Genomic DNA, 14,159 nt, shown 5'->3' with positions numbered 1-14,159 from the left:
CTGTTGACGGCCTCCACCTTCTTGCAGCTCAGTCCCTCAGTTGGAGTCGTCTCCTGCTGCAGCTTCACCTCCAGCGTCTCTGCCCGACTCTTCTTCAGCTCCTTGTCTTTTGCAGTGAGCGCGGCCAGGCAGTCGATGGAGGCGTTGGGACGAGATCTCCTTTTCTTTTCTGCGTGAGTGATTTAAACATGTAAGAATAGTGAGGAAGGTCTGATTTTAATAATTCATAATTATGCAATATCATTTTTTCAGTTTTGGCCAATGCCAGAAATAAGTGGAATTTTGAACTTTCACTCAAGCCAAAGGTTTGAATTCAATTCCACTAGTCTGCCACCGGAGTTGACATTCAACCGTACTTACAAACAAGTGCATTGTGGTGACATTTAATTTATTCATAACTACCACTTTAAGTCCTCATAGTGTTTTGCTAAAATATTGCTATTGTTGCTACTAACTCCAGTTGAATATTCTTGAATTTCTTTTAACATTTGAATATCACATATTCAATGTTAACTGGTCAAGCTGTGAAATTTCCTGTAACTGTTAAGTGCTTTTGAATGAAGACATAGCGCGCCACCGGCCCTATGGAACAGAGCTTGTACCTGGCTGTTACTGCCAAGCATTTCAGCCCAAGTTGGATAAGAGAACCTGAGAAAGAGCCACAGCGTGCTTCCAGCCCTGTGAAGTTATAGAACCCCTAACTGTTACTGCCCTGCATATCAGTTAGTGTGATTAAAAGTTTGGTGAACTGATTTACCCACCATAGTTTTGGTTAGACTAGTGTACGGTCAAATCCACACTACAAGGTGTCTGCCAGTGCAACACCAAAGCCAACCACAATGCTTTTTGATTTATAAACTTGGAAATCTAATCCTTCAATTTCAGACCCAACAATGGAGAACCCCTGTGTAGAACAGTTTGTTTCTTCCCTCGCACAGAGCCTGACCCCTGGCTATCCTGAATTCAGCAGCAAGTTGAACTTCAGTGAGTGTAATAAAGAAATAGATTCACTACTTAATGACAGGTGTGATGCACAAACAGCATCAAAGGGTCCATTGTTGAGATGTATGATTCTAAATTTCCACAGGCAAATCAACCTTGCCTGTCAGAGCAAAGCAGCCGTGGAACAGGAGGTAAAAGCCCTAAGAGCGCAAAATGCTCTTCTCCTCCAGGAGGTTCAAACGGCTAATAAGAAAGCCCTGCACTATTTAGAAGACCTGCACTCAGCAGAGTCAGATCTCATTTCACACAAGGAGGAATTGTTAAAACTTAGATTAGAAGGCCCGGCCTCACATCAGTTTTTCAGCTAATGTGATTCTGGTTATTCCGATTCACACTCCTCCAATAGTGTACGGTTAACTCCCTCTTCACTCCCAAGATGGGACAGAATCCCATCCGACCCGAAGTCTTTGGGAATTAAGTCACCTCCTGAGCCTCCACATTTCAAGATGCTTTAGCACCTCCCCCTCAACCAGAGAGACCTGCAGCAGGTGATGCACGTGCCCGGACCTCACAGTGTCCTCGCTTTGATTTGCTTGAGTTTCTAGCTAAAGATATTGAACAATTTGATCCAGAAAACTGTGATAAGAATATTGATAATTACTTTAGGGAACTAGATCTCAGCCTAGGTGATGTGCCAAATGCAACAGAAAGAGAGAAGGTTAGACTCGTGTTAAAAACCAGCTCTACAGCTGTTCACAGGTTAATTCAGTCACTTCCTTCCAATGTCACAAATAACTACACAGAGCTCCGTCAAGCACTAGTAGAAGAATTATCTTCTACTGCTGACGAGATAACATCCATTGTTACAGCATCCCAAATTCAACATTCACGTTGCGAAAATCCCAGGGATTATTTCAGACGTTTGAGGCATGTTTATTTTCAGGGAAAGAACGCACCAGGCCTAGAAGAAAATCCCACCTTCAAGTCCTTGTTCTTACGTAACTTACATCCATGTATACGCACACATGTTGTACTGATGACACAGCAAGGAAAACCTTCAATGCAGCAGATCAGGAAGATGACACAGGTGGCTTGGGAAACTGTTATCACTTCCAAGGCTACAGTAGGTCCAACCGAGCCCGTCAAAACAAACAGCACGGTGCCAAATTTATCCGCCGCCTCAAAACTTCACCCTCAAAACAAAACGAAGGGGGGTGACAACAGGCAGCGTAGGGACACAGAGTATCCGCCATGTCCTCCAACTTCCCAGAGATAGGCATTCCCACAGTAGAAGCTGTAGGAAACCATACTCTGACATTCTGGCCCAGACAACTTACCACTGCTCAGAAGATGACGACAGCGCCTCTGAGTACAGTTCAAAACATGGTTATGACCGAGCACACTCTGAAGTCCTCCTGGACTCTGGCTCCCCAGAGCGTTACGGCCCTGAGCCACGACACAGGCGATCCAGAGCTCGCTCCTCACGGCCATAACCAACGCAGTTAACCCCTGGACTGACAGTCAGTATTAAGTTTCTTGCAGTTAATAGGCAAACTGTTTTGTTAGCAACAGCAGTAAACTCCAAAACCTAAATTCTGATTAAACTTATATACCACTGCCAACTTTGTAAATATGTTTGGATCGACTACTTTTCATTCCATAATAATGAAGTCCATACCACACATGTTAGGACATTAGCATATTATTACAGAAACAATGATACAGTCATTTGAATTTTGAGACTTTGAAAAATTATGACACCCTTGTGCAGAAGTTTAAAATTGTTAAGTCTAACAGATCAGACTGAGTACTACATTGAGTAGGATCCAATGAGTGAACACAAAACTCTTGGACATTCCAAAAATGACCTTATCATTGTATGTGCCACTCTCTCTGCATCTTACCTTTCAATTTACAATGTCTAATTTTTCCTGTTTCTCCCTAACCTAGTGAAGAGCACAGGTTATTCATATTGTACTGTCATTGTGATCTGAATTATTTGTCTAATTTGAATCTTGCTTAGCCAAACTAGATAGTATACACAAATGCCCAGATGTTACAATCCAAATGAACTGACAATTGACTTTTCCAGCTTTGGACTAAACATGTTCAAGTTCGCCCTCAGGAACCCACGTCAGGTGCGATCCTGAGAACGAAGGGGGGATGTTGGGACATGGAATTTGTGGATACCCTTCGGCCTACATGGGTAGTCAAAAGCCTGAGCACATGTTCTTTGTCCTGGAGAAAACCAGAGCAAGTTCTCCCAGGGTGCGGCAACGTCACACAGAGGTGTGAAAACCCCCCCAGGGACACAGGTTTCAACTCCCACTGGTCACTCTGGACCCCATGACCTGTGAGGTCACCGGGCCAATATAAGGCCAGGTCTACCCCTCTTCTGTCTCTTTCTACAATCCTTCGAGAGGAGAAGGGTGCCCAGCCTGGCTTCTCCAGCTCACATCTTCTCTTTCCATCCAACTCTTCGAGAGGAGCACAAAGGTGCAGCTTCCAGCTCATCTCACCAAGGAAACCTCCTCGCAACCCAAGCTCTACCAACCTCCTAGCAGCGATGTCCTGCAGGAGAACTTCAACCAGCAACTGAGCTGCACAGCTCAACAGAACTACAAAGGCAGTAGCCACACAACCAGCCAGACAATTTCACCGAACTGCGACTGCACAGCAACTTCTTTTTTCCCTTTTCCACGGACGGGTAACACAACTGGGCTTAATAATTATACTAGGCTAAGCAAAGACTGTTTATTCGATTCTGTGTGATGTTTATAAGTTTGATTTGTGTCGTGATATTTTGGTTATAAGTTATTCGAAAGTAAAGTTAATGTTTGTTATGCTCTTCACAGACTTTCTGTGCATTACACTCTTTCTCTAACTTGGCACAAACACACACACAGACACACGCATGAATCTTCACCTCATTATCTCTACACGTCGTAAACATTCCAATAGGTACACCGTTAGTAATTTGTGTTTTTATACTTTATTATATTCATAATAAATGTTTTTCTTTCACAAATGTTTTTTTTATTAATGTTGCAGATGTGAATTTTGCCAACCTCTACACTGTCAAGAACTCTATATCCTTCAACTTAGCTAACTATCTATATGGTAATTTTGGTTATAGTTATTCATTTAATTGTTAATCAGAGTTCCAAATTTGTAGTTCGTACTTTTATGAGACTTAATCAATAAATTGGCTATCTTTTCCCATCCTTTGAAGGGTGGTGCCCCGAGGTAACTTTAATCATTTAAAGTTATTATTTAATATTAATAATAAAATATTAATATTTAATATTTATTTTGATAACCAAATTTATTGAATGCCGAAAGGCACACCATTTTATGGTATCACGTTTAATGCATTATTGCACAACACTCTCTCGTCCTCACATTATGTGTGTGTGTGTGTGTGTGTGTATGTGTGTGTGTGTGTGTGTGCGTGCGTGCGTGCGTGCATGCGTGCGTGCGTGTTTCCTTTCCATGGAAGTCCTTACTGGAAGTGTGCCTACTTAGACAGGTTCTTTGGGCTGAATAACGATACAAGTGGGAATTGGCTTTCTCATATTTCAGCCAAGTTCGTTCAAAACGAGTTGTACAACATCATCGTCTGATTAGACAGCACTTGACCATTCCTCTCAGTGTTGGCTGTGATCGAGCCTCATAGGAAAGCCATTCATGTGTGTGCGCCAGGTCTGTGGAACCTGGGACACACACCTCTCCCCTGCAGGTTTCTCCGTCCTGCTCCCACCTGAGCCGTCATGGATCTAATGGAGGAGGGAAACGTGAGCTGTGGAGTTAAAAACTGTAGCACGCCAGGCTTCCAGGGAAACTGCTCCAACCAAGACTGTCAGGAGGAGGAAACAATGTCTGGATTGATCTTGATTGGTGGGTACAAAACAATGGTGATGATACTGTAGACGATTTTAAAATGATACAGCCAGCTACTGTCATTATTATTATTATTATTAGTTATAAAAATATAAAAAACAACTTCAACCTTTATCTGAAGGACAGAAAATTCTAACATTTTCCTCTTAGAACTAATTAAACAATTTATTAAATTATTACAAAGAAAAACTGAGAGTTGAGATAATTCTACAGTAAATACAAAGCAGCTGCTTAGCTTAGCTTAGCATAAAGACAGGTTTGTCCTCTTAGCCTGATTCTGTCAATAATCAAGAAACAGATCCTCCTCCCAGCACCTTTAAATATCACCAATTAAAACGTTATATATTGTTTTATAAACACATGCACACAAGCATTTGCATAGATTTAAAATCACACCACATATTAAACTGCCCAGTTGCTCCCGTCTGTTTCCAGTGAACATGATGAATTACCTCTGCAATATTTCAACTGAAACTGTAAAAACAATCTGGAAAAAAAAAAAAAGTTCTGGAGGAAAAGTGAGAGTTATAAAATGAAAAGTAAATATGTGTGTGTGTGTGTGTGTGTTCCAGATTTAGATATGCAGTACATATTATTAAAATTAATTAGCAGAACTTGGCCAGAAAGCTTCAGCAGAATGATGCACATTAATTTTCTAAGGAAGTTAAAGTTATAAATAACAGTAAAATATTCCTCCCGTCTGATATTGATATGATCACTGGGGCTGAAAATGTTGCTGAGCTATGGAGAAAACATTTAGAGGATATTTTTACCTGACTCCATGTTGTTTCTTATATTTTTATACTAGTCTTTCATAGTAGTTTAGGAAAAAACTGAAAAAACATCTTCTTGTGCCAGTAATCATGAGAACTAATTATTTCTGTGAACGTTTTTTACCATTTTCCATTGTGGACTGAACATGTGTAAATTTGTGATTCTAATGAAAATCAATCATCAATATTTCGTTTTGTAGTGTGTGTGACTGTGATTGTGGTTCCACTGATAATCTTCGGCCTTCTTGGAAACACACTGACCCTTCTGGTGGTTTGGCTTCGCCCAAACATGAGAAGCTCCGCCCACCTCTACCTGAGCAGCATGGCTGTTAGTGACCTGCTGATCCTCCTGCTGCTGGCTCTGGGTCTATTGCAGGTGCCCTCACATATATCCTATAATACTTATATACTTATACACCTTTTTGTTGCAGTTCACTGTGATTTGACCAGATACTCATGGTTTGGCTGAACGTGCACTAAACGGATTGTGTCTCTTCCAGGTCTGGACACAGAAGTTAGGAGTCTTCGGCTTTAAGCTGACCATGTTCCTCTCAGAGTGCTGCACCTTCTGCACCATCCTCCACATCACCTTTCTCTCCCTGGAGAGGTACCTGGTTGTCTGCTGGCCAATCACCTCCAAGACGCTGGTGACACGTCGCAGAACCAGGGCTCTGATTGGCTGCCTCTGGCTGGGAGCGGCTGTCAGTGCAGCACCATTTTTGGTCATGATGAACTCATTCTCCTCAGGCCTCGAGTTGGCCATGATAATTCTCACCAACCTGTATGTCGTGGTTCCCATGTGCATCCTGGGACTGGTCTACATCCTGATTGGACGGACTCTGAGGCTCCGTCCACAAAGAAGCCGTAAAGACAAGAGTCACCGACACGCAGTCAAGATGCTGGGTGAGAAACACAATCCAACACACACACCCTTAGGTTCTGAATTTAGCTTTTACTAAATACAACTGACAAAGGCTGACGAACAGATTTAATACTTTGTCTTCATCTCAGCTTGCACATCTGGAGCCAGAGTCGGAGCTGTATCATCCAATAGAAAATCAAAACTCACCAGTTTTATAAGAACCACATAAAATGACAGAAACCATCGTTGAGAATATATTTGACGTGTATTTTGACTTTTTAGTTTGGTCCATGTCCCGCCTGTTACCATCAGAGAGGCAGGAAAGGTGTAGGACCTGCAGCCAGCCACCAGGGGGCAATCGAGATGCTTTGGCTTCACTTTTGGGGAGCAGTCATGTCATCCATCTTTATTCCAGCTGTGTGTCAATTTAGGGCTGCATCACAGCGACACGAGTAGAAAGGCTCCTACAGATGCTTCCTTTCATACCAGAGAAAGCTCTGATGAGTGAATCCTTCCAGGTCCAACATGTCCCAGGACTCATTGCACTTTGGTGACGAACCGTATCAACTCAACTAATGGCTCACATGTTAAAAAACCAAGGGGCATTAAGCTTTCTGTCGTGTCCAACTTAAGGACAGGACAAGCTTCTCCTCTGTGGACCAGACGGTCTCATTTAGTTTCAGCCTTCACAGTCTACCTGACCGAGGAAGGAGGTGGGTTGAGTAGATCGTGTCCTCTGAAGGTTGCAGCCCCTGAACTGAGACACAGCTCTCTTGTTTAACAGTGTGAGACATGTATTCTATCACCTGCAGATATTGATGATTCTCATGTCCACTTCCTGTGTCCTTCTCCTCATGTCCATCAGGAGTGATCTTCTTGGCCTTCGTCCTGTGCTGGCTGCCCTACATCGTCTGTCTGACCAAGAGCTATGTTTCTCAGAGATCCGGTCTTAACAGTACAGACTTTTCTTTTATCCTGGTCTCCTGGATCCTCTCCCGCCTCAGTGCTGCCATCAACCCTCTGGTGTACAACCTGATGTCCGCCAGGTACAGACACGCTGTGCGTAGCCTCGTGCACACGCACTGTCTCACACCGTCTCACCGACTGAGCACAACGCTCTCATCAGGACACTCCACAACCACTTTGTAAACATATAGGCACACGTAACAACAGCAGAAACACAAGGTAGCTGTGATGATCACTGGTGGTTCTGCAACGACCATATTAACAAACTGAATTCAGCTGCTTTCAGACCTGCACTGAACGAAGATATCATGAGCTTTGACTGTAGGAGCAGCTAACACTCTGCTAACACACAGCTAACACACAGCTAACACACAGCTAACCCTGCTAACACAGCTAACACACAGCTAACACACAGCTAACCCTGCTAACACTCTGCTAACCCTGCTAACACAGCTAACACACAGCTAACCCTGCTAACACAGCCAACACACTGCTAACACACAGCTAACCCTGCTAACACAGCCAACACACTGCTAACACACAGCTAACCCTGCTAACACAGCTAATACACAGCCAACCATGCTAACACCCAGCTGACCCAGTTAACACACAGCTAACACACTGCTAACACACAGCTAACCCTGCTACTACACAGCTAACACACTGCTAACACACACCTAACCCTGCTAACACACAGCTAACACTGCTAACACACAGCTAATCCTGCTAACACACTGCTAACAAACAGCTAACCTTGCTAACACACAGCTAACCCTGCTAACATACAGCTAATCCTGCTAACACACAGCTAACCCTGCTAACACACAGCTAACCCTGCTAACACACAGCTAACCCTGCTAACACACAGCTCTCCTCTGGCCTCATCCTTCTATCCTTCCTTTCTGCTGCATTTGACACAGTGAACCACCAGATCCTTATTCCCCCCCCTCAGGACCTGGGTGTCTCAGGCTCTGCTCTCTCCCTGCTCTCATCCTACCTCAACGACCGCACTTACCGGGTAACTTGGAGAGGATCTGTGTCGGAACCTTGTCCTCTCACTACTGGGGTCCCTCAAGGTTCCGTCCTGGGTCCCCTCCTCTTCTCTCTGTACACCAACTCTCTCGGCTCTGTCATTCACTCACATGGCTTTTCCTACCACAGCTATGCTGATGACACCCAACTATTCCTTTGTTTTCCCCAATCTGAAACACGGGTAGCAGCATGAATCTCTGCCTGTCTGACTGACATCTCTCAGTGGATGTCCACACACCACCTGAAAATTAACCTTTATAAGACTGAACTACTTTTCCTTCCAGGGAAAGGCTCCTCCCACCCACGACCTGACTATTACCTTTGACAACTCTGTGTTAGCCCCCCCCCCACCCAGACTGCTGGGAACCTGGGTGTGACACTCGACAGTCAACTCTCCCTCACTGCCAACATTACTGCAACAACACGTTCCTGTAGATTCATGCTGCACAACATCAGGAGAATACGCCCCCTTCTCGCTCAGAAGGCGGCGCAGGTTCTGGTCCAGGTTCTGGTTGTAGAATTCAATGTCTTGGAAGACCAGATTTTACTGATAATTGCTCAAATGTACTAAATGTATTGTTAATATAGAGATCTTTAAATCTTTTAATACCGGGATTAGACCATGTTGAGAAAGCACTATCAAACATAAATGGGGGGAAAAGCTGGGTTTGAGGCTACTGGAGCGGAGAGATAGACTGTCTGAAACCCAAAGTAGCATCTAAACTGGTTCCAGATCCTTAATGTTGTTTTGACACGTATATTTTTGGTGAAAGAGGAGTAAGGACTCCTGATGGAGGAGTGAGCAAGAGAAGACAATGCTGCCGGTAAAGATGAGGCGGCCTCCATCTCTAGCCAAATTGGGGGTGGGGATATCACTCTGCCCTGCAACCAGTACTGAATGATCCTAAGATTAGAGGCCCAATAATAGAACCTGGAATCTGGTAGCGCTAGTCTCCCATCTGATTTGGGCCTCTGCAAAAGTTGTTTTTGTATCCTAGGAGTCTTTTTAATCCATATAAAATATATAATTAGGCTGCCTATCTGTTTGAAGAATGTGTTGGGAAGAAAGATTGGTAGACATTGAAAGAGGTATAACAACTTGAGGAGAGTAGTCATTTTAATTCTCGCGACTAAGGAGAGATGCAGCAAAGACCTGCGTTCAAAATCGTCCTTAGTATGGGTTAACAGAGAGGTAAAGTAGGTCCTGAAGAGGTTCTCGAATCGATTTGTACCATGTACACCGAGATAGACGAAACTACTATGAGAAATTTGAAATGGTCAGTCAAGTAAAGGGGAATTTTCTGCAGCCACATGGAGCGGCATCATTTCACTTTTGCTGAGATTCAGTTTGTATCCTGATAGGTGACCGAAGGATGTGACAACAGCAAGAGCAGGGTTGGAACAGAGAGGTCGGATATATATTTCAATAAATCATCTGCATATAAAGACAATTTGTGTTCCTGTCCATATCTGAGTATACCTTTAACAAGGGGGTTAGAGTGAAGTGCGATTGTAAGGGGTTCTATAGTGAGGGCGAACAACGAGGTACTTAAAGGGCAGCCTTGGTGTGTTGACCGCTGCAGAGGAAAATAACCTGATTGAGTGTTAGGGTCCTAACAGAAGCTTGAGTACAGAAGTCTCACTTTCACTCCACCCTGTCAAACGCTTTCTCCGCATCTAGGGATACAATGGCCTCAGATGTGTTGTTGACAGAGGGATTATATATGACATTAAATAATCTACGGAGGTTGAAGTGTATGTGTCTATTTTTAATAAATCCTGTTTGATCAGGAGAAATAGTTGATGGAGGGACTGTTTCCAGACACATTGCAAGAAGTTTGGCTAAGATTTTATAGTCAACATTTAACAGGCTGATTGGACGATATGATGCACAATCAAGAGGGTCCTTGTTTTTTTAAGAATAAGACAAATAGTGGCTTGAGTGAGAGACTGTGGGAGAGTGCCATTTACAAATGCTTCATTGTACATTTCAATAGGAATAGGAGCAATTTTGGAAAAAAGCTTTTTATAAAACTCTGCTGAATAGCCGTCCGGCCCTGGTCTTCTGCCGGATTGAAGGGATTTAATAGTGTGAGACAATTCCTCAACAGTTATTGGTCGCTCTAATTGTTTTACCAAATCACGGCAGACTAAAGGCACAATAAGAGAGTGAAAGAAATCATCCAACTGTAATTCATCCGCTTCATTTTCAGAAGTATATAAAGACTGGTAAAACCTCCTGAAACTCCTCATGGATCCCCCTGGGGTCTAATGAACGAATTTTAGGAATCTGATGTGATGACGAAACTTGACGTAACTTAAGGGCTAATAATTTACTGACTTTATCTCCTTGCTCAAAGTAAGTGCTCCTAGACTTGACAAGAAGTTCAGTAACCTGGTCTGTTAGTAATGTGTCAGACGCTGCTTGTAAACGCTCCTTATAAATATCTGGAGATGGTGAAATGACATTTACATCATCTAATTGGGCAATACAGCGCGTTAACAAAGATAGAATATCCCTTTTAAGTTTGTTCTCGCAGTGGCTTCTCTGAGAGGCCCTGCGGATCCTGGATCAGGCCCTCCGCTCCCTCCGGCACTCCCAGAAGACGAATATTATTCCTCCGCATTCTGCTCTCCAGGTCCTCGCATCTGTTGTCAAGATATGCCACCCTGGTTGTTAGCGAGCCAACATTAGCTTCTAGTTCGCTAATGCGAGTACTGTGATCCGTAGCACTGCGCTCCCGCTCCGACAGGGCTACCCCACGTGCATCGATCTTATTCGATACAGTCTCAATTCTGTAAGCTCGTCCTTAATCTGTGATATCTCTGACCTGAGAATGTTAGAGAGCGAATCAATCTTTCAGAAGACATCGGTTTTGAGAGAGCTCATCGTGGATTGTAACAGCTCTGCAGTCAGTGTTCCCGTTGTGTCCATGGCCATCTATGACGGGGGTGAATCAGGAGGTGGTGATGGCCACTCTTTCAGACTCAGTTTTTGGCAGTAGATGTCATTAGAAAACTCAAAATCGAACAGAGTTATTTAGAGGAACTCTTCTGGCGTCTGACCATAGAACAATTTGGCTCGGAAGCCCGATAGACAGACAGCGTCCTACATCCTTAACTTCAACAGCTCCCCCTAGATGATGTTTCAATAATACTAGACAAGAGACGCAAAACTTAAAAAACAAAGACCTTAGGATGAAAAAGCAGGCCTCACACGTAGAAGACACAGAAAAATGTTTAATTTCTTGATTGATGGATGCTTTTCTGCTGATGTACTGATGTACTGTTCAAATTATTTTATTGTTCTTTTAGCCTCTTGTGAAGCACTTTGTAAATTTGTTAAGAAAAGTGCTTTACAATTAAAGCTTATTATTATTATTATTATCATAATTAGAAATAGATCTGAACCTGACCTGATTAACTTAAATGCAGGTTTAGCTCTTTGTATTCTGAATTGTGGTGGAACAGTAGACGGGGCTGTACCTTGTTATTTACACGTCGGCTGTGGATTGTGCCTTCAGAGCACAGAAGACTTTATGACTTGTCAACTCCAGATATAACGAATGACGTTAATATTGCCTGGATTACATTTCAGTGTTGCAGTGATTGAGTCGCGGTGTCACACAGTCTGAGTTACTGCTGCCAATAAACAGCACATTGGTTATGTATTAAATTATCAGATATGCCTGCGCTTCCTGTCCAGTAGCTTTGCCAACCTTAAAACATGGGCTAAAAAAAAATCACCACTTGTATAAACATAGTCTGACATTGTGTTATAAGAGTAAAGATGTTCGTTCTTTAAAGTAGGGAAAGGTTTGAGTATGTGTGTATTTTACATAAAGTACTTTAACAATATGCATGTTTCTATACAAGACACTTTTAGTTTATTTGCTGGAGTCACAAGCCGAACTGCATTGTGGGTCTGTTGCATTGCTAAACTTCTCATGGGCCCACGGAGGCACCAGCCAATCAAAATCAAGTTTAAATATTTAATGGCAAGCAGCAGCCAATCACAGCTTCAAGTTCATCTGGATGTGCATTTTATTTCCTGTGTTCTTCCTTTGTAATTGTTCTGATAGCCGCCCTTACATTATGATGATGTCACCAAGCGTCGGTCACACCCACCATCAAGCTTTACTGTGATGCACAGACACACACACACACACACACACACACACACACACACACACACACACACACACACACGACACAGGGCTATTACATTGATTCATGTCGTTTCATAGTGGCTGATGTGTTTTCATGTTGTATGTATTACATTACAGGTACTGATGGTACACAGGTCACAGATATAATATATATATATATATATGTTGTATTTCAGTCAGAGTTGATGTCGTGTTTTCATGTGAGTCATGTCAATCGTATATATGGAAAAGGTAAATGATGTGAAAATGAATGTTTTACATGAATGTAAATTACATGTCAGGTTTGTGTAATATCATTAATCAGCTCCGGTGTTTTAGTAGTTGTGCTTCTAGTATCCTAGTAACCGAATGACTCTGTACTGCTCACATTGTAAAATGCAAACATTTGATTTCATGAAATGTTCTGTGCAGATAAACCAGGTAGGATGAACAAAGTTTGATTGTTTTTAGTGCCACTGTGGTACAGCCAAAGGATGACCTGCGTGCTTATCTCCACTAGATGGCGCAGTAGCCCTGAGATATGAAAGGTGCTGCCGAATTTCTCGAGCTTCAATGTTTTAATGGAAGTAAACAGATATACACAGATTCTTTAAAACCATTAAAATAACATTAATATTTGACATATTTTTAATTTACTACATTAATACACAGGTGTGTGTGCATATTGATATCTCCATCACCTCTTCATCACTCTCTCTCTCTCCCCAGTCTTCCTCTCTTCACTGTTGATAGAGCTGTGTGTGTTTTAAATCCACCTCCACGTACATTACAACACTCAGATGAATAACGCATAGCCTCTGTGAGTTTGACCTGGTAAACACCATCAGTCACACCAAGGTGGACTGGATTTATAAATTCATTTATAGTAATTACAGTGACAATAGAGCAGATGTTCACCAAACAGTCTTTCACCTGAGAGTCAAGGCATCAGTTAGCATGAGTTATACAGAATGTGCTGCAGGACGTGTGTGTTTGGTTGTGTGTCTGTGTCTCATTAAAGTGGCATCAATCACAAATATCTATAAAAACTCGGACTGATTCTTTGATATCTGTGCAGATGTTTTCTGGGAAGATTGCACTAAGGGAAGCTTCATGAAGGTGAGAAACAAATGTGCATAATTACTTCTTCATTTACTCTCCACCATTCGTTTCCTCTTGTGTGGAAACAACACTCTGAGCAGTAATGAGTGCCGTTAGAAAAAACACACGCCGGCATTTGTTTGGTGGAAGTGATCCCAGGCCATGATGCGATGGAGAAATTAGCAGAATGCATCTTCCTCTCTGACACAAACTCAATGTGCCTTTGACTCGATTCCAGGGAAACTATGAGTCTCAGTGGGATTTCTTCCTGTTCCAGTCCAGTAACACATGGATGTAGATTCTACACATACAGGCACGTGCATCAGTACTCTAACACACAATGAAACGGCCTCACATGCATTCAGACACAGGATCCCTGCAGCGAATGATTGAGGGATCCAATTATGAAGTGGGGAAAGCATCCAGTCATGTTCA

At 42.7% G+C, this 14,159-nt stretch overlaps 1 protein-coding gene across 1 annotated transcript; it reads left to right on the top strand.

The window, feature by feature from the left end:
* The first annotated feature begins 4,712 nt into the window (after positions 1-4,712).
* Positions 4,713-7,726, top strand: LOC118123317 (growth hormone secretagogue receptor type 1-like). The gene is made up of 4 exons (XM_047343859.1): positions 4,713-4,800; positions 5,816-5,991; positions 6,116-6,518; positions 7,343-7,726. Exons 1-4 carry the CDS (start codon positions 4,713-4,715, stop codon positions 7,624-7,626), a joined length of 951 nt encoding a protein of 316 aa, XP_047199815.1. The 3' UTR covers positions 7,627-7,726.
* Positions 7,727-14,159: the final 6,433 nt, after the last annotated feature.

This window comes from Hippoglossus stenolepis, chromosome 16 (genome assembly GCF_022539355.2).
Source record: "Hippoglossus stenolepis isolate QCI-W04-F060 chromosome 16, HSTE1.2, whole genome shotgun sequence".
NCBI lineage: Eukaryota > Metazoa > Chordata > Actinopteri > Pleuronectiformes > Pleuronectidae > Hippoglossus > Hippoglossus stenolepis.
Note: the sequence above shows the minus strand (reverse complement) of the source record. Positions and strands in the feature narration are given on the sequence as shown.